Source organism: Medicago truncatula, chromosome 2 (assembly GCF_003473485.1).
Source record: "Medicago truncatula cultivar Jemalong A17 chromosome 2, MtrunA17r5.0-ANR, whole genome shotgun sequence".
In the NCBI taxonomy this organism is placed as follows: Eukaryota; Viridiplantae; Streptophyta; class Magnoliopsida; order Fabales; family Fabaceae; genus Medicago; species Medicago truncatula.
The window spans coordinates 9,279,302-9,303,091 of NC_053043.1; the positions used below are offsets into that span (position 1 = coordinate 9,279,302).

At 32.8% G+C, this 23,790-nt stretch overlaps 3 protein-coding genes across 10 annotated transcripts; all 3 read right to left on the reverse strand.

Moving 5' to 3' along the window:
* Nucleotides 1-508: 508 nt before the first annotated feature.
* LOC11407480 (E3 ubiquitin-protein ligase UPL5) lies at nt 509-5,380 on the reverse strand. The gene is made up of 3 exons (XM_039830358.1): nt 3,702-5,380; nt 2,030-2,616; nt 509-1,181 (listed from the first exon to the last, which is right to left on the reverse strand). Exons 1-3 carry the CDS (start codon nt 5,296-5,298, stop codon nt 918-920), a joined length of 2,448 nt encoding a protein of 815 aa, XP_039686292.1. The 5' UTR covers nt 5,299-5,380; the 3' UTR covers nt 509-917.
* Nucleotides 5,381-8,741: 3,361 nt separating this feature from the next.
* Nucleotides 8,742-13,444, reverse strand: LOC11410028 (E3 ubiquitin-protein ligase UPL5). 2 transcript variants are annotated; one of them, XM_039830359.1, is made up of 4 exons: nt 12,652-12,794; nt 11,713-12,568; nt 10,370-10,956; nt 8,742-9,297 (listed from the first exon to the last, which is right to left on the reverse strand). In XM_039830359.1, the coding sequence occupies exons 2-4, from the start codon at nt 12,548-12,550 to the stop codon at nt 9,034-9,036; spliced, it is 1,689 nt and encodes a 562-aa protein (XP_039686293.1). In that variant the 5' UTR covers nt 12,551-12,568; nt 12,652-12,794; the 3' UTR covers nt 8,742-9,033. The 2 variants fall into 2 exon arrangements, with proteins under 2 accessions (XP_039686293.1, XP_003594229.1); XM_003594181.4 differs by having other exon boundaries at nt 11,713-13,444.
* A 5,306-nt stretch (nt 13,445-18,750) lies between these two features.
* On the reverse strand, nt 18,751-23,278 carry LOC11410735 (E3 ubiquitin-protein ligase UPL5). 7 transcript variants are annotated; one of them, XM_039830362.1, is made up of 5 exons: nt 22,823-23,278; nt 21,629-22,708; nt 20,111-20,697; nt 19,856-19,915; nt 18,751-19,211 (listed from the first exon to the last, which is right to left on the reverse strand). In XM_039830362.1, exons 2-5 carry the CDS (start codon nt 22,464-22,466, stop codon nt 18,948-18,950), a joined length of 1,749 nt encoding a protein of 582 aa, XP_039686296.1. In that variant the 5' UTR covers nt 22,467-22,708; nt 22,823-23,278; the 3' UTR covers nt 18,751-18,947. The 7 variants fall into 7 exon arrangements, with proteins under 7 accessions (XP_039686296.1, XP_039686294.1, XP_024631354.2 ...); XM_039830363.1 differs by having other exon boundaries at nt 19,068-19,211; nt 20,111-20,235; nt 20,306-20,697; nt 21,629-23,278; XM_039830365.1 differs by having other exon boundaries at nt 19,074-19,211; nt 19,856-19,911; nt 20,111-20,235; nt 20,306-20,697; nt 21,629-23,278.
* Between the last annotated feature and the right edge of the window lie 512 nt (nt 23,279-23,790).

Below are 23,790 nucleotides of genomic sequence, written 5' to 3' on the forward strand. Positions count from 1 at the left end.
TTTTTTCATAATCTCACTTACTTATTTGAGTGTTTCTTGAAAATTTAAAGCTGATTGATCATTTCAAGAGTTTAATTTAGTGGTAAAAATATGTGCCTTGTCATGTATATTTTGTCTTTAAAAGAAGATAAATATAATATTTTTGTAAGTACTATTTAAACAACTCTATCGTCTTCTCTATTTTGGATCGAACATGATCTCCTATGAGTCGTGTATTGAAGTCATCAACTATAAGGTGATATGGTTCTTGGGAAGGTTCCATGACTTTGTCGTAGTGTGTTATTGTGTTTCTCTAACAATAATTAACAAGAGTCTTTTAGTAAATGATATACATTTTACCATTAAAATCAACACTATTAACTTTTTTCTTTGATAAAAACTCAAATAACCGTAATATATGGAAACATATTAAGGTGTTAAGTATAACAATGCAAGTGGTGTAACGTCTTTAAGTAGATAAAATTTATAAGTTGAAAATTGGCTCTAACATTGATTTTCTTCGCTGAAAATATGCAACACCAAAAGTTAAAACCATTGAAGCTTGAAACAAGCCAGATTTAAAAGAGTGAAGAAGAACATAAGTTAACATCACTCCATAAATCATAGAGCGAAGAAAAATTGCACTTGCAACCTTAAACATTGTCAACAGAATAAAATATATTCTTTCCTTCAATCCTGTTTTCTTGACTCTTTACCCCTCATATAAACACTTCACATAAGATCAACGGCATTGCCATCCATAATCAATTTGAGAAACAGAACTAGAAAAGCACTCTCAGGTTATCATTTTGACAAAAAAAAAAAAAAAAAAGGAACAATCCTATCAAAATGTACAAAGGTGACTTCTGGTATTTCTATGTGCAATCAAAAGATTCAAAACCACTTCTAACCAAATTGCAGCTGTATTCTATTCACCGTTATCGAGTACCGAAACTGCAGCTGATGTGTTCTTGAGTGATGATTCCAAGGCGATCTTGCATGATAGCTATAGAAGAATACGGGGGAAAGCACAACTTGTAAAAACATGTGTGAGATGAGGGCAGATGATTATCAGGTTCATGGGATTTGCAAATTAATAGACGGGAATTCAAGCCATGGAAACCTTCAACTGGTAAATGTTTCACAGATGTCCAGAAGAACAGAAGAACCTTCTTTTGCTCTGCTGGCATTCTCCCAACGATCTGCCAAGTTTAGAATATAATATCAACAAATTAAACACTGAGAAACATCTCCTTGCAAATTTACATGATGAGTTATTTTAAAAACATCCCAGAAGGAATTATTTCAAAGACTTCAATAACTGCATGCTTTTTCTTAAAATAATAACTAAAGCTTTTTTTTAATAATAAGAATAATGATATAAAAAAGTCATAGGAACTTACTATGCAGATGGAAATGTTGAAACTTTCACATTCTAGGATTTTTCAAATTCATTATAACATTGGTTTTAACTAGATTCTGCAAAGGTAAATACGGCTGCACTATGGTATTCAGAACACACTTCTTAAAAAGACTTTGTTGTTGTTGTAAACAAAGTATTATAATTATGATTTCATGCATCAGTAACAAAATCATATTACTATTTGTAAGCATAAAGGAACTAAGGGAGGCATTTATCCAAAATGTAGAGCAAACCAAAACATGAACCTAACACGGCTAGAAAATATGAATAATTTACACAAGCACAGAATAGAACTTTAGCATGACTGATGACCAGGAAATAAGGAGAGAAGTAAATTTCATAAGTGGTTTTATTTTGAAGCAAGGCAAACAATTCCGTCGTGAAAATTGGTAAACTTTACAACTAATCAAGATTAGAGGGAAATTAATTTAGTTTGTTCTCTTTTATTTTTTGTTATAGTTTATTCTTGAATATGAAAATAAATATAATAAATTTACACGCAACATTTTTTTTTTTTTTGAAAGAAAAATTTACACTCGACATAAAATGCAAGAAAAGAGGGAAAAAATAAATAGTGAAGATGAAGGTAAAGACAAAGTGATCCCATAAGATCAGTATCCTACATACCTTCCAAAACCAAGATATCTGACGATCGTTCTCTTTATAGCCATGATACTTGGTATGTGCCTTCCAATCTTCAACAGAAATGTCATTTTCACTCCCATGCAGCATCCAATCAAAATCTTCATGGTGTAAAAATTGGAAGAACTCTAGACTTGAGCAAGATATAATATCAGCAAAACCTTGGGCAAAATGTGATATCTGCTCAGATATGGATGTCACAAAACGACTTTGTATAAGAAGATGAACATACTTCTCCCTGTTCTTACTATCCACAACAAGGCTTTCTCCACCAGGGCAGAGCTCAATCACTTCCCTGTGTCCTAATTCCTCCACCTCTATAGAAAATGTCAGTCCTAATGCATCTGAATCAATATAATCAGCCTCCATCTCCAATATTTGCTTGCAGCTACTATACATTATAGGATCTGCATCCCGAATATCTTCTAAAGTAATAATATAGTTTCCAGCCAATTGCTTGAAAAATACACGATCAAAAACAATACCCACGCGCACCTTCTTCTTCAAAGCTAATGCAATAATACGTCCAGAGAAGATGAAGTACTTTAGGTGCAGAGCATTTACCATAGATGCTGCAGACAAGTAGAAGAAGAGTATACTAAGTATTAGAGATGTAAAAGTTCGTTGCATGTTGGTTAGATTAGTTGGTCTAATTTTCAATATAGCCTCAATGGCTACTTGATGTAAAACACTTCTCTCATAGTCAATATAATTTATATTTCACTTTTCTGTACTTTCTTCTCAATTATGAGTTCTATCAAGAATTGTAATACTAAGTATGATTGCACAGAAGCTGTTCAATAATATCTATTGATAAAAAATATACAGTAAAACACATCAATATTCACGAAAATAGCTAAACAACCATAGTACCTAACATTAACAAATGGGAACTCAAGTTTTGTGACAAAATGCTAATGATCAGATATATTAGTATTACAGAATCAAGAGTTAATAGGTGAACTGGCCCATCACGGTTCAACTTTAACACTTCTGTTAGAAGGTTGTCATGTTTAATCAAATCTGAAAACCTCCCTGTTTTTGGCGAGTTGAAATACCTAAGACAGCTGGGATATGAAGTTCTATTCAAGGAAATTGATTCTCTCCATTGAAATTCTCTCAATTTTTCACAATTGTTACACATCAATCAACCACAAACTTAATCTTCTTTTTTCTTTATAATTATATATTTCTTTTTCTCTCATGTTTGACGGTTCAGATGTAACAATTAATTGAGAACAATTGAGAGACTTCCGATGGAGAGAATCCATGCCCCCTATTCAGGGAAAAAAAGATGTTTCACTAGGAGGGGTCTCTTAAAAAATTGAAAGTTAATGGAGCGCCTCAACAGCCAAGATGAATCATTGCTATTTGCTACGATACAGAAATAAATAAGCAAACATCAACTAAAATATTGAGGTTTTTAAAGTCAGATATTGCTTATGAAGTATGTAAGGACTTAACAATTGTGTAATTATTTTGCAGAAGATTTTACACCCTTGAACACTAGGTCAACATTTTATTATCCTTAGAAATATCAAATTTATGTTTCTTTTGAAAGGACACGAGAACAATGTACTTGTCATTGAAAAATACTTGGAAAGCATGGTAAGCAGAAGAGAAAAATTACGCATTTAGATATCTAAACAAAACTCACCAGTATTAGGAAAAAATCTCCTGTGGTCATTTGGACATGCCACAAAAAGAGCATTTCTTGGATTAAATATTTCCTGACACACTAAAACAAACCACTCCCTCAGTACACCTGGTCCTGTAGCTTTCTCATTCTTGAATGCCATAAATAGATCACCCTGCAGAGATTTAGGCATAGCTCGTGATATGTACTCAAAAGATTCAGCCAAAACCTGAGACCTGTCAATAAGCATCTCATATCCCAATATTTTATCTTTTAAGTCAGGGAATAGCATCATCACCAAATGCTTCCTGGATTCAAAATCAGTCACAATTCTGTTCTCAAGAAGCCACCAATGATCATCAGGTTTCTTCACGTACCGAACAATCATATGAGGTAGCACATTTTTTCGACGCAAGAAAAGTCCCCAAAACTGTTCTTGTGCACCGCTATAGAACTTGGAGATGTGAAACAATTCCTTAAGAATAATAAGATAACAATTATGGAGAACATCCAATTCGCCTTTTCCACGTTTCTTGTTAACCAAGCAATCTTCCATGACTTGAAGGCACTCGTCCATTTTGCTCAATGACTTAATAAATACAATATGAAGTTGATCAGGCACTCCTAAAAACAAGGGATCCTCCTCATAGCAAATATCACAATTCAAAGATGTTGCTTGCTCCTTGGCGAATCCCATCCTCAAAGGGCAACAGAATTTAACAAAATCAAAAACAACTTTGTACGAAAGCCCCCTTTTAGTGGGAAAATTCATACTCAAATCCAAAAACCTCAACAGCTCATCTGTGATCTCTCGAACACAGTCAAAAACACCCCGAAGCAAAACCTTCATTTTAGGATTCTTGATGAGAACACCGCCAACAAGAATCAACAATTCCACAAAACCATCCCGACAACAAACATACAAAGGATGATCACACTTACACCCTACCCCTCTAAGCAATTCACAAAACTCCAACAACACTTCTAGGTAAGCACTCTGCAACGTTTTGCACTTCAAATCTAAACAAACTTTCACGAAATTCCTAATAGATGAATCAGCAATGCTTGCATTACTTGCGTGAGGAGACTTAAAAAGAGCTACCAACAGAGAGGGAATTTTCATAATCTTGATAACATAGAAGGAATTATGCATATACTTTGTAAAGTGTTTACAAAAATTTATGGAAGCACCAATCACTGGTTCACCTCTACAGAGTTTGAGAATCATTGAAACAATATCATCTGTAGAATTCCACACTACAGAACGCACTATACTCCTCAATTGACCAACCAATTGAAGATTGGCGTCGTTTTCGATGCCGCATTGGCTGAGACTCTGTTGTTGCTGAAGCTGTTTTCCATTGTAGATCAATCGTTGATATTCAATAGGAATTTTGGTTTTGGATGAAATTTGTTGGAGAATAGATTCCACTGTGTCTTCTCTTGAAGCGTGAATGACTATGGTGTTACATTTCCACATCATGCGAACAAAGAATTGCAACTCTGACGACGTCGTTTTGGTGTCATTGAATTTGAGCTCCGGGGAATGGTTGCTGTGGTGGTCGGCGGTGGTGCCATAGAAACAACCGCCGATGAGGGTTTTAATGATCGATGACATTGACGTTAGCGCTCACCGCCGTCAACGTGGTGAGTGAGAGGGAAACTACAGTGGACAACACACTTGGCTCTATTGGTACTTTACGAATAAGCAGCAGAAAACGGACACTATTTTCCTCTCTATTTTATTGCGTCAATGTTTATAATTATGAATATGAATTATTATGAATGGTACTTTTTTTAAAAAGTATTATTAAGCGATGTTTTTGATAAAAAAAAAAAAAAAAAGTTTAAAGAGATGTTGACAACAATAATATAAAAAAGTATAATATAAATTTTTATATATAGTTTGTTTTGAATGATATAAACAATAAACAATATTATAGAAAAGTTTGTTTAAGAAGGAATCTCATATATCATTTATATATAGTATAAATATATTCTCAAGTTGTTTAGGCTTCAGTGACAATGAGCTCCTTCCAAAGACGTACCTAGAAAATACCGGATTCAATCCCAGAGGGAAGAACGCTTGGCCGAGTATTACATATATATATATATATATATATATATATATATATATATATATATATATATATATATATATGTTTACATGTTTATAAAAATTTCAAAATCTAAAAAAAATAATTGAACACAAGCACAATATGAAAAGAATTTTAAGAGTGATTTTTTTAAAAGAGATAAAATAAATATTAAAAGATTAAAATAATTTTATAACAAAAAATCTCTTTTATATTGTCATATCCAACAACTATACTATTTTTAAAAGAAAATGGATTTTACTACAACAAACAAACAAATAATAGATTCTACTTTTTTTCTTCATATAGAAAATGTATAAAAAATAATCTTTAAATTATTGAATGTTTTTTTTAAGGAATTAAATTATGGAATGTTAAAATCACTTTACTTTTCCCCTTAAAAAACGGACCTAAATATAGATATTTAATTGATTCTTTTTTACTATAGAAATATAATTGATTTCATTTTTTAATTTTTTAATGAATAGATTTAATTGATAGTAAGTGAATAAAATATCAATATTTAATGGATAAAACTTATGTGTAGTAGTATTCAAACTTGTGGAATTTTGGTTTTGATTAAAATTATAATTACAATTCCATCAGATGAAGTAGTAAAATGCAATGTCGATGTGGCATTTTTTAACGAGCAAGGATGATATGAGGTCGACATGTGTCTTAGGGGGGAGTTCATTGGGGCGAATACAACTTGGTTTAAAGGTATCCCACAATCCAACGAGGTGGAAGCAAGAGATTTAAAAGAAGCGATAAATTGGTTTGATAATTTGAGGTTTTCTTCGTGTCTATCAAACTTGATTGTAAGCAAGTGGTTGACGGCATCTCTAGCAATCTAAGCACCAATTTCATGTTCAGCGCTATTCTGAATGGTGGCAAAGCTTCACTTTTGAATCATCAAAACTTTAACATAAGTTTCATTAAAAGACAAACGAATAATGTTACCCATTTGTTAGCCTGGACGTTATTATCTTATCCTAGTTCTCATGTTAATGATTATATGTCATCTTATATTACGACTGTTGTTATATATGAAATGAGTTGAATTTAGTTTGGGTGCTTAAATAAATTATGTTTGTACACTACTCATTTTATAATTAATAACTTTTTTAAGTATTAAATTGACATGAGTTTATTAAGCATTAATTATAAAATAAGTAGTGTACAAACAAAATTTATTTAAGCATCCGAAACTAAATTTGTATATATATTTATAATTATCAGTCTTTAAAGATATTAGCGAAGTTCAAACTCAAAATCTCCCGATCTAAGACATGTATTAAATTGACATATATGAGTTTTTATTTTGATTCCTTGCTCAAGTTGGAATTAATTTAATATGTTAAGGGATCGTTTGACCCCGACTCATTTTGAATTTTAAAGTTATTTTTAAACTAAAGATAAAAGAACATCTTTAAAAGTGAATTTAAAGTTCTCTAAAAAAAAAGAGTAAATTTAAAATTGTTTGGTAATTATAACTTTTTAAAACTTAAAATACACTTTAAATCTAACAAGAGTTTGGTAAAATATGTTATAAATGTTAATTATTTTGGCAAAATTATAATTTTAGTCCCTTAACTTAATTTCAAATAATAGTTTGGTTTTTTATCTTTTTTTTTATTGCAATTTTATCATTTGGTTCATTTGCATATGAATTTTCAAGCATCAAATCTAAGATTTATATCAAAACATAGATGAAAGACCATATATTTGAAGATTGAGAGGCCATGAGAAAAAAAAAATCATAGATTTAAAGCTTGAATATTCATATGTAAATGAACCAAATGAACGAAAGACCATATATTTAAAGACTGAGAGGTCATCAGAAAAATAAATAATGGAGTCATCTTTGGTTGAAAACAGATTCAGTGTTAGTTACCTTAGCTTTTAAATCTAACAAAATTCTGCCTTGGCAATTAAGAAACTGTTGGCAAAATTGCTTATACCTTTGTAATTCGAGGTCTTCTTTTTTTGTCACACATGTTTTTAGAGAAGGAAACCATTGTGTTGATAAGCTTGCAGACATTGATTTCTCTTTACAAACTCAAATGTGGTGGGATAGTCTCCCAGAAAAATTTGTATAGATTTTGCTAGAAACAAACATGGTTTACCTTGCTTTAGATTTTGCTAATCTGTGAGGGGCAGGTGCTTGCCCACCCCCCCTTTTTTGTAGCTCTCTTTTCTTTTATATATATATATATATATTCTGGGGCTTGTCTGTTTGGCAAGTTTCCTTTATTAAAAAAAAAAAAATGTAAATGAACAAATATGCAATGAGAAAATAAATGACCAAACTGTTATCTTAAATTATGATAAGAGACTAAAAATGTGATTTGAACTTTTTTTTATGACAAAATGTAAAATTTTATTATAGTATATTATCATACTTTAACTTCACTCACAAAGCAAAAGATATCAAGTTTCTCATACTGTAATTTCACCACACACCAAGTTCCCCTACTCACCTTGATCTTATGCTCAGCTATCAAGGGTTTCCAAACATCATTCCGGCTTTCGACTTCATGTAGGTCCTCCAAAAACTAGTATCATCATTCTTGTCATATTCTACAAACTCACTAATGTAGTTTGCTATAGGCCGACCTACACTCTCTAACACAAGACGTACAGGAAGATTAAGGATTTGCACCCAAAAATCTACATGAAAAAGGGGTATATCCTCCAAAGCTTTGCCAATCTTGACTCTATCCACCACCAATAGATAATTTTCGAAATTCCATGGACCCTTCTTGTGCTCAACCTCCATGTAAGATCACGAGAAAATTGAAACAAGAAAAGACCAGGTTCTCTTCTTCCTTGACCTCTGCTAGTTGGTAAATATATTATGGTACTATTAAGTATTGTCAATGCACTACTAAGTGGTGTGACGTTTTTAAAATAGAAATTTGATGATCCTAAGAAAAATAGAAAATTTGATATATAACATTGATTTTCTTGATGATTTTGCATATTTACAACCTCCAAAGTTTCTGTCAGTGAAGCTTCAGACAAGAAGCCAGATTTAAAAGAGTGAGGCCGTTATTATAAGTTAACATCACTACATTGCCACCCATAATCGATTTGAGAAACAGAACTAACTAGAAAGCTATCTCAAATAATCATTTCTACAAAAAAAGGAATAATCCTATCCTAAATCTTTACAAAGGCGAGTGATGGTATTTCTATGTGCAATCAAAAGATTCAAAACAACTTCTAACCAAATCGGAGGTGTATTCTATTCACCGTTATGGAGCACCAAAACTGAAGCCGACGTGCTCTTGAGTAATGATTCCAAGGCGATCTTGCATGATAGCCATAGAAGAATACGGGGGAAAGCACAGCTCATAGAAACAAGTGTGAGATGAGGGCAAGTGATTATTAGGTTCACTGGATTTGCAAATGAATAGACAAGAATCCAAACCATGGAAACCTTTAACTGGTAAATGTTTCACAGATGTCCAAAAGAACAGAAGAACCTTCCTTTGCTCTGCTGACATTCTTCCAACGATCTGCCAAGTTTTTTTTTAAAGAATATATTATCAAAAAAGTAAACGCTGAGTAGTATCTCCATGCAAATTTAAATGATGTTATTTTAAAAAACATTCAAGAAAGAATCATTTCAAAGGCTTCAATATAACCACATGCTTTTAATTAAAATAGTATCTTAAACCATTTTTTTAATAATATAAATAATGATATAAATAAGTCATAAGAACTTCTATGCAGACTTATTGTATGTGAACATAAGATGGAAATTTTTGACACTTCTACACTCTAGCATTTTGGAATTCATTATAACAATGATTTAACAGGATTCTGCATATGTAAATATGGCTACATTATGGTATTTTAGAGTTGAATGGTCCATCTTTGAACTCAATTTATAATAAAGCATGATATTTAATGGTGTTGTTTGATCCATCTAGCCGACCACAACTTATGGAAAAAAGACTTGGTTGTTGTTATAAACAAAGTATTAAAATTGTGATTTCATGCATCAGTAACAAGAACATGTTACTATTTGGATTTTGGACGCATAAATGAACTAAAGGGAGACATTTATACAAATGTAGCAAATCATAAGTCATAACTTGAACCTAAACTCTTGTCAAAAAAAAAAAAAAACTTGAACCTAAACTAATATGGCTAGAAAAAAGGAGTAATTTAAACAAGCACAAAATTAACTCTAACATGACTGATGACCAGGTAAGGATAGAAGTAGATTTCAAAAGTGGTTTATGTTGAAACAAGGCACATAATTCCGTCATGGAAATGGGGAAACTTAACAAGTAATCAGGATTAGAGGGCATGGAACACAGGGAAAGCCTTAGAGAGCACCATGTAGCAGGATACACGTTGCCTAATAAAGCCACTGCTATCTTTAATTTTTTATTTTATTTTTTGAGGGACCGCCTTTTTATATAGCTGAGAAATTGACTTAGTTTGTTCTTGAATATGACAATAAATATAATAAATTTACACTCGCCAAAGAATTTTAAAAATGCAGGAAAAGGGGGGAAAATAGAAAATAGTGAAGATAAAGAAGACAATGTGATTCCATAAGATCAGTGTCCTACATACCTTCCAAAACCAAGATATCTGACAATCATTCTTTTTATAGCCACGGTACTTGGTATGTGCCTTCCAATCTTCAACAGAAATGGCATTTTCACTCCCATGCAGCATCCAATCAAGATCTTCAAGGTCTAAAAATTGAAAGAACTCTAGCCTTGAGCCAGATATAATATCAGCAAAACCCTCGGCAAAATGCGATACCTGCTCAGATATGGATTTCACAAAACGATTCTGTATAAGAAGATCAACATATTTCTCCCTGTTCTTACTATTCACGACAATGCTTTCCCCACCAGAGCAGAGCTCAATCACTTTCCTGTGTCCTAATTCCTCTACCTCTATAGAAAATGTCAGTCCTAATGCATCTGAATCAATATAATCAGCATCCATCTCCAATATTTGCTTGCAGCTACTATACATTATAGGATCTGCATTCCGAATATCTTCTAAAGTAATAATATAGTTTCCAGCCAATTGCTTGAAAAATACACGATCAAAAACAATACCCACGTGCACCTTATTCTTCAAAGCTAACGCAATCATACGTCCAGAGAAGCTGAAGTACTTTAGGTGCAGAGGATTTACCTTAGATGCTGCAGAAAAGTAGAAGAATATACTAAATATGATTGCACCTAAGCTCTTCAATAATATCAATTGAGTGGTTATTGGGAGAGACCCAACTCTTGAACATTTGAGAAGGGGAGAGGCCAAGCTCTGAAATCTAGGTGTCTTTGTTATGTTATTTTGTATAATTATTGTACTGTGTGTCTGTAATATTTCTGGTATTGAATATCAATAAATTGTTAGTATTGTGTAATCTGTTTCTGTTCAGAACCAGTATCTATCAGATACAATCTGAACACCTCCCTATTTTTGGTGAGTAGAATCACCTAAGGCAGCCAGGATATGAAGTTATATTTTGGGAGAAAAATATGTTTCACTGGGAGGAGACCGTGAAAAAACGGAAAGTTAATGGAACACCTCTACAACCAAGAGGAATGATTGCTCCTGGTACAGAAATAAATGAGCTAACCTCAACTAAACCCTCTACCATGAAGTTTACTGCCTTTCAGCTGAAGTCTAGCATTCACTGTTGTTAAAGTCTGATGTTAATAAAGTAGGTACTTTGTTTTATTATTTTGCAGAAGAGTTTTACGCTCTTGAACACTATATTCTACTATCCTAACTCCTAAGAAATACTATCATTTTGTAAACATTCTATAAAGCTACTCAAATCTATGTTTCTTTTGAAAGAATACAATAAAAATGTCATTGGCATTGAAAATACTCCAATTGTATGGCATGCAGAAGAGTAAAATTATGCATTTTGAATTCAAGACGAAACTCACCAGCATTAGGAAAAAATCTCCTGCGGTCATTTGGACATGCCACAAAAAGGGCATGTTCCGGATTAAATATTTCTTGACACACCAAAACCAACCACTCCCTTACTACACCCGGTCCTGTACCCTCCTCATTCCTGAATTCCATAAATAGACCACCCTCCAAAGATGTAGAATTAGCTTGTGATATGTACTCGAAAGATTCAGCCAAAAGCTGAGACCTGTCAATAAGCATCTCATATCCCAACGATTCATCATTTAAGTCGGGGAACATCATCATCGCCAAATGCCTCCTGCATTCAAAATCGGTCACACTTCTGTTCTCGAGAACCCACCGATGATCATCAGTATTCTTCGAGTACCGAACAATCATATGAGATAGCATACTTTTTTGACGCAACAAAACTTCCCAAAACATCTCTTTTGCACCGCTATAGAGCTTAGATATGTGATACAATACCTTCAGGATTATAATATAATGAGACCACCCATTATTGATAACGGCCCCATCACCTTTTCCATGTTTCTTGTTAACCAAGCAATCCTCCATGACTTGAAGGCACTCATCCATTTTGCTCAATAACTTAATAAATACAATATGAAGTTGATCAACTACTCCTGCAATCAAGGGTTCCTCTTCGTAACCAATAGTGCAATTCAAAAATTCATCGGATGTTGCTTGCTGCTCGGCCAATCCCATCCTTAAATGGCCAGAGAATTTAACAAAATCCAAAACAAAGTTGAACGAAAACCCCTCACCCGTGGGACAGTTCATACTCAGATCCAAAAACCTCAACAACTCATCTGCGATCTCGTGAACACAGTCAAAAACACCCCGAAGCATGACCTCTCCTTTAGGATTCTGAAAGTTAACACGACCAACAAGCGTCAACAAAGATGAAAAACTATCCCGGCAAAAAACATACAGAGGATCATCATACTTACACCGTGCCCTTCTAAGCAATTCACAAAACTCCAATGACACTTCAAGGTAAACACCCTGCAACTTTTTGTCCTTCAAATCTAAACAAATTCTCACAAAATCCTTAATCACGGAATCAGCAACACACGCATTTGCATACCGTGACATATAAAGAGCTACCAACAGTGAAGGAATTTCCATAAACATGAAAACAGAAAAATATTCAGAATCATTGATGTAATATGTAAGGTGATCATCAATAATTCTCGAAGCACCAATCACCAATTCACCTCTACAGAGCCTGAGAATCAAAGAAACAATATATTGTGTGGCTTTCCACACTTTAGGACACGCTATACTCCTCAAGCGACCAACCAATTGAAGATTTGCATCGTTTTCGATGCCGCATTCGCAGAGACTCTGTTCTAGAGTAAGCTGTTTTCCTTCGTAAATTAATCGTTGATGTTGAATCGGAATTCTGGTTTTAGACGAAATTTGTTCGAGAAGCGATTCAACTGTTTTTTCTCTAGAAGCACGAATCACTAAGGTGTTACAGTTCCACATCATGCGGACGAAGAATTGTAATTTCGATGATTTCGTTTTCGTGATCTTTTTCATCTTCGAAGACGAGGATGTGAGTTTTGGGGAGTGGTTTTTGCGGTGGTTGGCCGTGAGAATTTTGGTGGTTGGTGACATTTATGAAATTCACTGACGCCGTCAGCGGAGATAGTGATGAGTGAGAGGAAAGATAAGTAATCGGCGACCGTTACAGAGTGAAGGATGAAACAAGTGCGTGTTGTCTTTGGTAAAAAAAAAAAAAAAGTGTGTGTTGTCTTGTGTGCCTCCCTCCCTATATATTTACACACAGTTGTTAAGAACATCTCCTCTTTTTAATGCGTTAATTCATATAAATTATGAACAATTTATTATGAACTACTTTTTTTTTAAATAAAGGGTCAAAGTCCGAGAAAAGAGAAAACTAAATAGAGATGGCTCTAGGGTATCCCATAATATCATCTAACAACATATAACTTGGCTCAGTTGGATACTACTCATACACACGCAACTCAGGCGCATGCTCATAACCCATGTTTGCAAGAGCGTCTACACACAAATTCGCCCCATAATAAGAATGACAAATCTTCACTCCCCACTCCAAAGCACTCGGCGAATTTCTTGAATGAGACGCCAACCAACAACACTTCCATCCTTAGTTGTCTACAGAGTCCTCACCACCACACTCGAATCAACGTGTAACTCAACCTTCGCAAAACCTCTCTCTAGCAATTCGGAGACCATCAATGACTCCCCAAAGCTCTTTTAAATATGCATTACATCTACCCAAGTTACGGAAAAAATCACTAATCCACTTCCCTTCAACATTTCGAAAAAGCCCTCCACTACCGGTTGAAATATCTCTTTTACTAGCCCCATCTGTATTCAACCGAATCCAACCATCATCTAGTTTCTTCCACATAACATCAACTATCCGCCCCGTCCTTTCCAAGCTTCTTATATATATATATATATATATATATATATATATATATATATATATATATATATATATATATATGGATGGAGATATTTGGACTCCAAGAGTAAGTGTAATATCTTACTCCAAATCTTGACCTTTAATTCTAATATTGGTTAATGGCTTAGATTAATTGATATGATAGACTTTAATTCCATTTTCTATTGTAGTTAACATTTATCACTACAAAATAACAAAACAATAATTATCTTTTAATTGCATGATTTTTTTTCTTCTTCCATTGTTTTTTTTGTTTCACGTTAAAATATTTTTTGAGGGTTAAATTAAAATCCTTTCCTTGAAATAAAAATTCAACATGATTAATACATGTGTAGGTAAGTGTTCTTACATTCGTACATGTTGTCTTTATTATTAAATTTAAATTAATGATTAAAATAACTAATTTTACTTATGTTCAAATGCAGGTTTATGGCCATGCTTGGATCCACAACATAGTGATTTACAAGGAATTTGAATGGCATAATGTGTGACCAAATATACCCTCATGTTGGAATTTTTACGAATTTGTTTTTGAATTTTTAGCTCTTGTTATGTTATGTTGGATTCACGTGTTTTTTTTTATTTTTTTTTTATTATGTTATGTTGAATTCTTGAGCTCTTTCTCAAATAACATCATCATCCATGTATGTCAGTGACAAAAAAAACTAATTACGATGGAGATGATTATTTTAATTTGTCGTTATTTATATAAGAAAATACACAAATTTATTTATTTTTTCATGCAATTATTGTAAATGAATTAGATATAAGAAAAGACTAGGGTTACTTCCTTTATCGTCTTTTTTTTCGTGACAAATTAATACAAAAATGTGTGTTTACAAAATAACATAAGAAAAGATCAGGATTATAATGAAGAAATAAAAAAAAATATGTCGTATAAAAAATAGTAACGGGAGAAAGAATAAATATGCAATTCTTTGAATTTTACAATTGCTTTCTTTAAAAAAAAAATATATATGTAATTTTTTTAGCGTAAAAAAGTAAAGGGAGAAGGAAAACGAAGAAAAAAATTCTTTTAGCATAAAAAAATATATGCAAATTTTTTTAAGGAATAGAATGAGTGAATCTTGAAATTTTTATTTTAAGGAAATGATTTTAATTTAACCCTCAAAAAATATTTTAGCGTGAAACAAAAAAAAAACAATGGAAGATGAAAAAAATCATGCAATTAAAAGACATTTATTGTTTTGTTATTTTGTGGTGATAAGTGTTGACTATAATATAAAATGGAATTAAAGTCTATCATATCAATTAATCTAAGTCATTAACCAATATTAGAATTAAAGGTCAAGATTTGGAGTAAGATATTACAATTACTCTTGGAGTCGAAATATTCCCACCCTATATATATATATATATAGAGGAAGGTTTTTTATGCCACATGTCGCTTTCACGTTTATTCTCAATATATTTATTATTTTTTCTATTTTCTAAAACTAATATTTTATTTGGCATAAATATCTTAACAAATTTCATATATTATTTTGATCTTATCAACTAAATATTTTTTGGCTTAAATAAGTAAAAGGTCAATGTAAGTTTGCGCGTGTTTGGTTTTAGTCTCTGTATCTTTTTGTTGCAAAACAATCCTTGTAATTACCAGACATTTTGAAAGTCGTCCCTGCCGTCAGGTTCCGTGAAAAAAATGCATTGTTGGCTAACAAACACCTACGTGGCACTTGCTGATATGGCAACCGATGCCAACTGGTATAAGTAGACGGACTAAAACCAAAAACGTATTTTTACAAAAGTATGTAATTAAAAAAACGTAATCATTAATTTTTGAATTTAAAAACCACTCTTTCCTTCTTCTTCCTCTCTTTTGATCTTTCTTTATTCTTCAATCCTTCCATGCCCACCCTTCAATTGCTTGCACCCTAAAACCCATTTTCTTCACCAATCACTGAAATCTAAAATTGAAACACAATAATTCATCAATTTCTTCCTCCATTGAAAAAGAAAAGGCATAGAACACAACTCAACATGGCAGAATAACACAATCCGAAATGGCAGAAGAACTAAAATTAAAAAAAGAAAAGGATTGAGATGGTGGAAACATAGACATGTTATCTTCCTTCTCTTCTCCCATTTCCAATTCCAAACATACGCAACACAACAACACTCATTCTCCTTCTCCCATCATCATCCACTCCTCCATCGCCTCCCACACAAACGAACACGTTCTATTGCATTTTTCGAGCCGCTTCAGATCTATGTTGAACAAACAAGGATGGTTTTGGATGCTCTCGCTTTAGTTCTTCCATTAAAGTCTGAATCCGAATTCAAATATGATATAATTGATGTGAATGATTTTGTATAAGGGTCAAAGAAAAAAGGGTTCAAGAGAGAAAAAAAATATTAAAATGGTGGTTTTTTTTTTCCTGGAAATGGTGAGAGTAAACTAAACATGGAGGATTGAAGGAAAAGTATTATAATTGATTTTATGGGTTGATTTTGCAAAAGACGAAGAGGTGCGGTTGAATTTTCAATGAAGATAAATGTGAATGAAGATAAATGTGAAGTGAAAATGGAATAGTGGAACTAGAAGGAGAAGAGGGGTGATGATAATTCAAGGTAATTTTTGTTGAGCTTGTGTGTTGTTGTTTTTTGTGTTGGTATGAAGATTATGTTGAAAATGACGAAGGAGAAGAGGGAAAGAAGATGAAGAAAGGAAAAAAAAATAGTTGTTGATGATTATAATTTAATAGATTTTTTATGCTTGCATTTTTTAATTTCATCCCTTGCAATTTTTCTTTTTTGGTTTTAGTCCCTCTAATCATAACACTTATCATCTCTCACGCCACATAACTGTGTTTTGCCAACTCAGTAAGTGACACGTAAGTCTCCGTTAGCCAGCACAACTTTTTTTAATGGAAGTTGACGTTAGGGACCAATTCCATAAAGATAACAAGATACAAGGATTGTTTCGCAACAGAAAAAGATCATGGACTAAAACCAAATACGCGCGAACTTACAGGAACCTTTTACTTATTTAAGCCATATTTTTTTTGAAAGAGTTGTCAACTAAATATTTTATTTAAGTTTTAAATTTATTTTTAATATTTTTGTAACATAAATATCTCAACAAACTACTCATTATATTTTAAAATTTCTGATATCAATCAATAATCTATTTTTATTCTCTACCAGCGAAAAGACGGGCATTTACATGCCCTTCATTCCGCTCTTTTTATTGCGCTAATATTTGAAAATTATTAAGTGTTTTTTTTTGGGCTAATTTCACTTAAAGCTGATCGATCATTTTAAGAGTTTGATTTAGTGATAAAAATATGTGCCTTGTTATATATTTTGTCTTTAAAAGAGGATAAATATAAATATTTTTGTAAGGAGTATTACTATGTGGAAACATTGAAAATGCATTTCCCTCAAAAAAGTATTCACAATGCATGTGGTGTAACATTTTTAAGTAGAAAAAATTTATAAGTTGAAAATTGGCTATAACATTGATTTTCTTCACAGAAAGTATGCAACCCCAAAAGTCAACCATTCAAGCTTGAAACAAGCCAGATACGCTGATAAAATAATCCACTAGACCGACCAACTTCAGATTTAAAAGAGTGAAGAAGAATATAAGTTAACATCACTCCATAAATCATAGAGCTAGGAAAAATTGCACTTGCTTACTTAACATTGTCAACAGAAAAAAAATTATTTCCTTCAATCCTGTTTTCTAGACTCTTTACCCCTCATATAGGCTCTGTTTGGTAAAAATAGCGGATAGCTGATAGCTTATAGCTGATAAGTTAGCTGATAGCTTATAGCTGATAAGCTAACTGAAGTGTTTGGTAAAAATAGCGGTTCAACTAGCTGATAAATATAAAATGACATAAAGGGTATTCTTAATTCATAATAAAAATTATATCATTAATTTAAGTATTTGTAATTTGATAAACTAATTTTTCTTTAAAAAAAAATACTTTAAATTTATTAATTTAATATATCCTATGTATTATAAATTAAATTAAATTTTATTCACTAAAATTTTATCTTATATTTATTATCATTTAAGTGTTTCCACTTTATAAAAAAAATAACATTTACCTCAAAAACAAAAAAAAAAGGTAGCACTAATAGAGTAATACTAATAACAGAGAATAAAGAAAATAACACTTACCTCAAAAAAAAAAAAAAGTAACACTAATAGAATAATAATATTTTGTTTCGTAAAAAAAAAAAACGAAGGTATATATTTTTTCAAAAAAAAAAAAAAAAGGTCAGCTGATATATATACAAAAATTGGAATAAAGGGATAGTAGTCTTTATTACGTAGCTTATTATAAAAATTATAATGGATAAAAATACAATTTAAATGAAATAATAAGGGTAAAATTGGAAGAAAAAGTGAGAAGCTATAAGCTCAAACGCTACTTGGAATAGCTTTTGAAAAATAGCTTATAAGCTCGTGAAATAAGCTATAAGCTCATGGTGAAAAAGTGTTACCAAACAGAGCTTTTTTTGTCAAACGAGCTTATAAGCTATAAGCTAAAAGCTCTTTTTTAGGTTAACCAAACAGACCCATAAACCCTTCACATAAGATCAACGGCATTGCCTTGCCACCCATAATCAATTTGAGAAACAGAATTAGAAATCATTCTCAGGTTATCATTTTGACAAAAAAAAAAAAAAAAAAAAAAAAAGGAACAATCCTATCCAAATGTACAAAGGTGACTACCGGTATTTCTATGTGCAATCAAAAGATTCGAAACCACTTCTAACCAAATTGCAGCTGTATTCTATTCACCATCATCGAGTACCGAAACTGCAGCTGATGTGTTCTTGAGTGATGATTCCAAGGCGATCTTGCATGATAGCCATAGAAGAATACGGGGGAAAGCACAGCTTGTAAAAACATGTGTGAGATGAGGGCAAATGATTACCAGGTTCACGGGATTTGGAAATTAATAGAGTCGAACTCAACCCATGGAAACCTTCGACTGGTAAATGTTTCACTGATGTCCAAAAGAACAGAAGAACCTTCTTTTGCTCCGCGGACATTTTTCCAACGATCTGCCAAGGTTTTTTTGGATTAAATATAATATCAACAAATTAAACACTGATCATCATCTCCTTGCAAATTTACATGATGAGTTATTTTAGAAACATTCCAGAAAAAATTATTTCGAAGACTTCAATAACTGCATGCTTTTTCTTAAAATAATAACTAAAGCTTTTTTTTAATAATAAGAATAATGATATAAAAAAGTCATAGGAACTTACTATGCAGATGGAAGTGTTGAAACTTTCACATTAATTCTAGGATTTTTCAAATTCATTATAACATTGGTTTTAACTAGATTCTGCAAAGGTAAATACGACTGCACTATGGTATTCAGAACACACTTCTTAAAAAGACTTGGTTATTGTTGTAAACAAAGTATAATAATTATGATTTCATGCATCAATAACAAAATCATGTTACTATTTGGAAGCATAAAGGAACTAAGGGAGGCATTTATACAAAATGTAGAGCAAATCAAAACTTGAACCTAACACGGCACAGAATAGAACTCTATAGCATGACTGATGATCAGGAAATAAGGAGAGAAGTGAATTTTATAAGTGGTTTTATTTTGAAACGAGACAAACAATTCTGTCATGGAAATTGGTTTTATTTTATAAGATTAGAGGACATGGATCACAGCGGGGACAACCTTAGAGATAACCATGTAGCAAGATATGTGTTGCCCAATAAAGCTACTCCTGCATCCTGCCTATGAACTATATAAAAAGGGGGAAATTGATTTAGTTTGTTCTCCTTTTTTGGTTGCAATTTAGTCTGTTCTTAAATATGAAAATAAATATAATAAATTTACGCTAACCAAAAAATGCAAGAAAAGAGGGAAAAAATAAATAGTGAAGATGAAGGTAAAGACAATGATATCCCATAAGATCAGTATCCTACATACCTTCCAAAACCAAGATATCTGACGATCGTTCTTTTTATAGCCAAGATACTTGGTGTGTGCCTTCCAATCTTCAACATTAATGTCATTTTCACTCCCATGCAGCTTCCAATCAAAATCTTCATGGTCTAAAAATTGAAAGAACTCTAGCCTTGAGCAAGATATAATATCAGCAAAACCTTGGGCAAAATGTGATACCTGCTTAGATATGGATGTCACAAAACGATTCTGTATAAGAAGATGAACATACTTCTCCCTGTTCTTACTATCCACAACAAGGCTTTCTCCACCAGGGCAGAGCTTAATCACTTCCCTGTGTCCTAATTCCTCTACCTCTATAGAAAATGTCAGTCCTAATGCATCTGAATCAATATAATCAGCATCCATCTCCAATATTTGCTTGCAGCTACTATACATTATAGGATCTGCATCCCGAATATCTTCTAAAGTAATAATATAGTTTCCAGCCAATTGCTTGAAAAATACACAAGCAAAAACAATACCCACGTGCACCTTCTTCTTCAAAGCTAATGCAATAATACGTCCAGAGAAGATGAAGTACCTTAGGTGCAGAGCATTTACCATAGATGCTGCAGACAAGTAGAAGAAGAGTATACTAAGTATTAGAGATGTAAAAGTTGGTTGCATGTTGGTTAGATTAGTTGGAACGTAGTTGGTCTAATTTTCTATAAAGCCTCAATGGCTACTTGATGTAACACACTAACCCTCATAGTCAATATAATTTATATTTCACTTTTCTATACTTTCTTCTCAATTATGAGTTCTATCAAGACTTGTAATACTAAGTATGACTTCACAGAAGCTGTTTAATAATATCTATTGATAAAAAATATACGGTAAAACACATCAATATCTGTGAAAATAGCTAAGCAACCATAGGACCTAACATTAACAAATGGGAACTCAAGTTTTGTGACAAAATGCTAAGGATCAGACATATTAGTATTACACAATCAAGAGTTAATAGGTGAACTGGCCCATCACGGTTCAACTTTAACACTTCTGTTACAAGGTTGTCATGTTTAATCAAATCTGAAAACCTCCCTGTTTTTGGCGAGTTGAAATACCTAAGACAGCTGGGATATGAAGTTCTATTCAAGGAAATTAATCTCTCCATTGAAATTCTCTCAATTTTTCACAATTGTTACATATCCACCACAAATTTAATCTTCTTTTTTCTTTATAATTTTATATTTCTTTTTCTCTCACATGTTGGATGGTTTATATTTAACAATTGAGAGACTTCCAATGAAGTAAGTAGTCTTGAACCTTTGAACATGCATTTTGTTTTGTAGGGACTTCGCAATTACACCCTTGAACACTAGGTCAACATTTTATTATCCTAAGAAATATCATTTTGTAAAGATTCTATAAATCTTATCAAATTTATGTTTCTTTTGAAAGGACACGAGAACAACGTACTTGTTATTGAAAAGTACTTGGAAAACATGGTAAGCAGAAGAGAAAAATTACGCATTTAGATATCTAAGCAAAACTCACCAGTATTAGGAAAAAATCTTCTGTGGTCATTTGGACATGCCACAAAAAGAGCATTTCTTGGATTAAATATTTCCTGACACACTAAAACAAACCACTCCCTCAGTACACCCGGTCCTGTAGCTTTCTCATTCTTGAATGCCATCAATAGATCACCCTGCAATGATCTAGGCATAGCTTGTGATATGTACCCAAAAGATTCAGCCAAAACCTGAGACCTGTCAATAAGCATCTCATATCCCAATATTTCATCGTTTAAGTAAGGGAATAGCATCATTACCAAATGCCTCCTGGATTCAAAATCAGTCACAATTCTGTTCTCAAGAAGCCACCGATGATCATCAGTTTTCTTCACGTACCGAACAATCATATGAGGTAGCACATTTTTTCGACGCAAGAAAAGTCCCCAAAACTGTTCTTGTGCACTACTGTAGAACTTGGAGATGTGAAACAATACCTTCAGGATTATAATATAATGAGACCATCCATTATGGACAGCGGCCCCATCACCTTTTCCATGTTTCTTGTTAACCAAGCAATCCTCCATGACTTCAAGACACTTATCCATTTTGCTCAATAACTTAATAAATACAATATGAAGTTGATCAACTACTCCTGCAAACAAGGGACCCTCTGTGTAACAAATAGCACAATTCAAAAATTCATCGGATGTTGCTTGATGCATGGCCAATCCCATCCTCAAATGGTCGGAGAATTTAACAAAATCCAAAACAACCTTGAACGAAAGCCCCTCACCCGTGGGACAGTTCATACTCAAATCCAAAAACCTCAACAACTTATATGCGATCTCGTGAACACAGTCAAAAACACCCCGAAGCATAACCTTTCCTTTAGGATTATGAAAGCTAACACCACCAACAAGCGTCAACAAAGATGCAAAACTATCCCGGCAAAAAACATACAGACGATCATCGGACTTACACCCTGTCCTTCTAAGCAATTCACAAAACTCCAATAACACTTCAAGGTAAACACCCTGCAACTTTTTGTCCTTCGAATTTAAGCAAATTTTCACAAAATCCTTAATCACAGAATAAGCAATACGCCCATTTGCATAAAGATCTACCAACAGTGAAGGAATTTCCATAAACATGGAAACAGAAAAATATTCAGAATCATTGATGTAATTTGTAAAGCAATCATCAATAATTGTCGAAGCACCAATCACCGATTTACCTGTACAAAGCCTGAGAATCAAAGAAACAATATAATGTTTGGCTTTCCACACTTTAGGACAAACTATACTCCTCAATCGTCCAACCAATTGGAGATTTGCATCGTTTTCGATGCCACATTCGCGAAGACTCTATTCTAGCTGAAGCTGTTTTGCTTCGTATATTAATCGTTGATGTTCAATCGGAATTTTGGTTTTGAATGAAATTTGTTCGAGAAGGGATTCAACTTTTTTTTTTCGCTAGAAGCACGAATCACTAAGGTGTTACTGTTCCACATGCGGACGAAGAATTGTAATTTCGATGATTTCGTTTCTGAGACCTTTTTCATCTTCGAAGACGAGCATGTGAGTTTTGAGAAGTGGTTTTTGCCGTGGTTGGCCGTGAGAGTTTTGGTGGTCTGTGACATTTGCCGGTGTTAATCGTGACGGCGGAGAGGAAACCTGAGTTCTCAGTGACAGTTACTACAGAGTGAGTGATGAAACAAGTGTACGCAGTCTTGTGTTCGTTTCCTATTTTTAGGGTTTAGGGTTTAGGGTTTCCTATTTTTATTGCTCTAATTCGTATAAATCATAAGAATGATTTTTTACGAACTATTTTTAAAGGGGATTTTTCTGAAATGTTATTTTTTCTCTTAAAAAATAGAAAATTTCATATTGATTAAAAGTGTATATATTGATATAAATAATTTTAGTCAATATAATATAATTTTGTATCTTTTGAATGACACTAATAATATAATATTCTTATAAATAATTTTATCTAAAAGTATAATTGAAAATGAACAACTCAAAATCATCATGTATTATCTTTTTTTATATAGATCGTTGTGATTGCGAGGACGTAAGTTGACCCAAATACAATGTTACGAAAGAGTTTTGTAAGCAAATGGTAGTCGCCTCGTAGCATTATAAGGACACAAGATTTTTCGAGAAGGGACTAACACGGCTTTGTTTATTAACCTGCACTACA

What these genes read in the sequence shown, in the direction of transcription:
- LOC11410028 (XM_003594181.4), bottom strand. Translation starts at nt 13,324, where the DNA reads ATGTCACCAACCACCAAAATTCTCACGGCCAACCACCGCAAAAACCAC. An exon ending in GAGATTTTTTCCTAATGCTG is followed by an intron (nt 10,957 to 11,712) that starts GTGAGTTTCGTC and finishes ACTTTTCTGCAG; the next exon opens with CATCTAAGGTAAATCCTCTG. An exon ending in AGATATCTTGGTTTTGGAAG is followed by an intron (nt 9,298 to 10,369) that starts GTATGTAGGACA and finishes AAAACTTGGCAG; the next exon opens with ATCGTTGGAAGAATGTCAGC.
- LOC11410735 (XM_039830360.1), bottom strand. Translation starts at nt 22,739, where the DNA reads ATGTTTATGGAAATTCCTTCACTGTTGGTAGATCTTTATGCAAATGGG. An exon ending in AAGATTTTTTCCTAATACTG is followed by an intron (nt 20,698 to 21,628) that starts GTGAGTTTTGCT and finishes ACTTGTCTGCAG; the next exon opens with CATCTATGGTAAATGCTCTG. An exon ending in GCTACATGGTTATCTCTAAG is followed by an intron (nt 19,212 to 19,855) that starts GTTGTCCCCGCT and finishes AAACCTTGGCAG; the next exon opens with ATCGTTGGAAAAATGTCCGC.
- LOC11407480 (XM_039830358.1), bottom strand. Translation starts at nt 5,298, where the DNA reads ATGTCATCGATCATTAAAACCCTCATCGGCGGTTGTTTCTATGGCACC. An exon ending in GAGATTTTTTCCTAATACTG is followed by an intron (nt 2,617 to 3,701) that starts GTGAGTTTTGTT and finishes ACTTGTCTGCAG; the next exon opens with CATCTATGGTAAATGCTCTG. An exon ending in AGATATCTTGGTTTTGGAAG is followed by an intron (nt 1,182 to 2,029) that starts GTATGTAGGATA and finishes TAAACTTGGCAG; the next exon opens with ATCGTTGGGAGAATGCCAGC.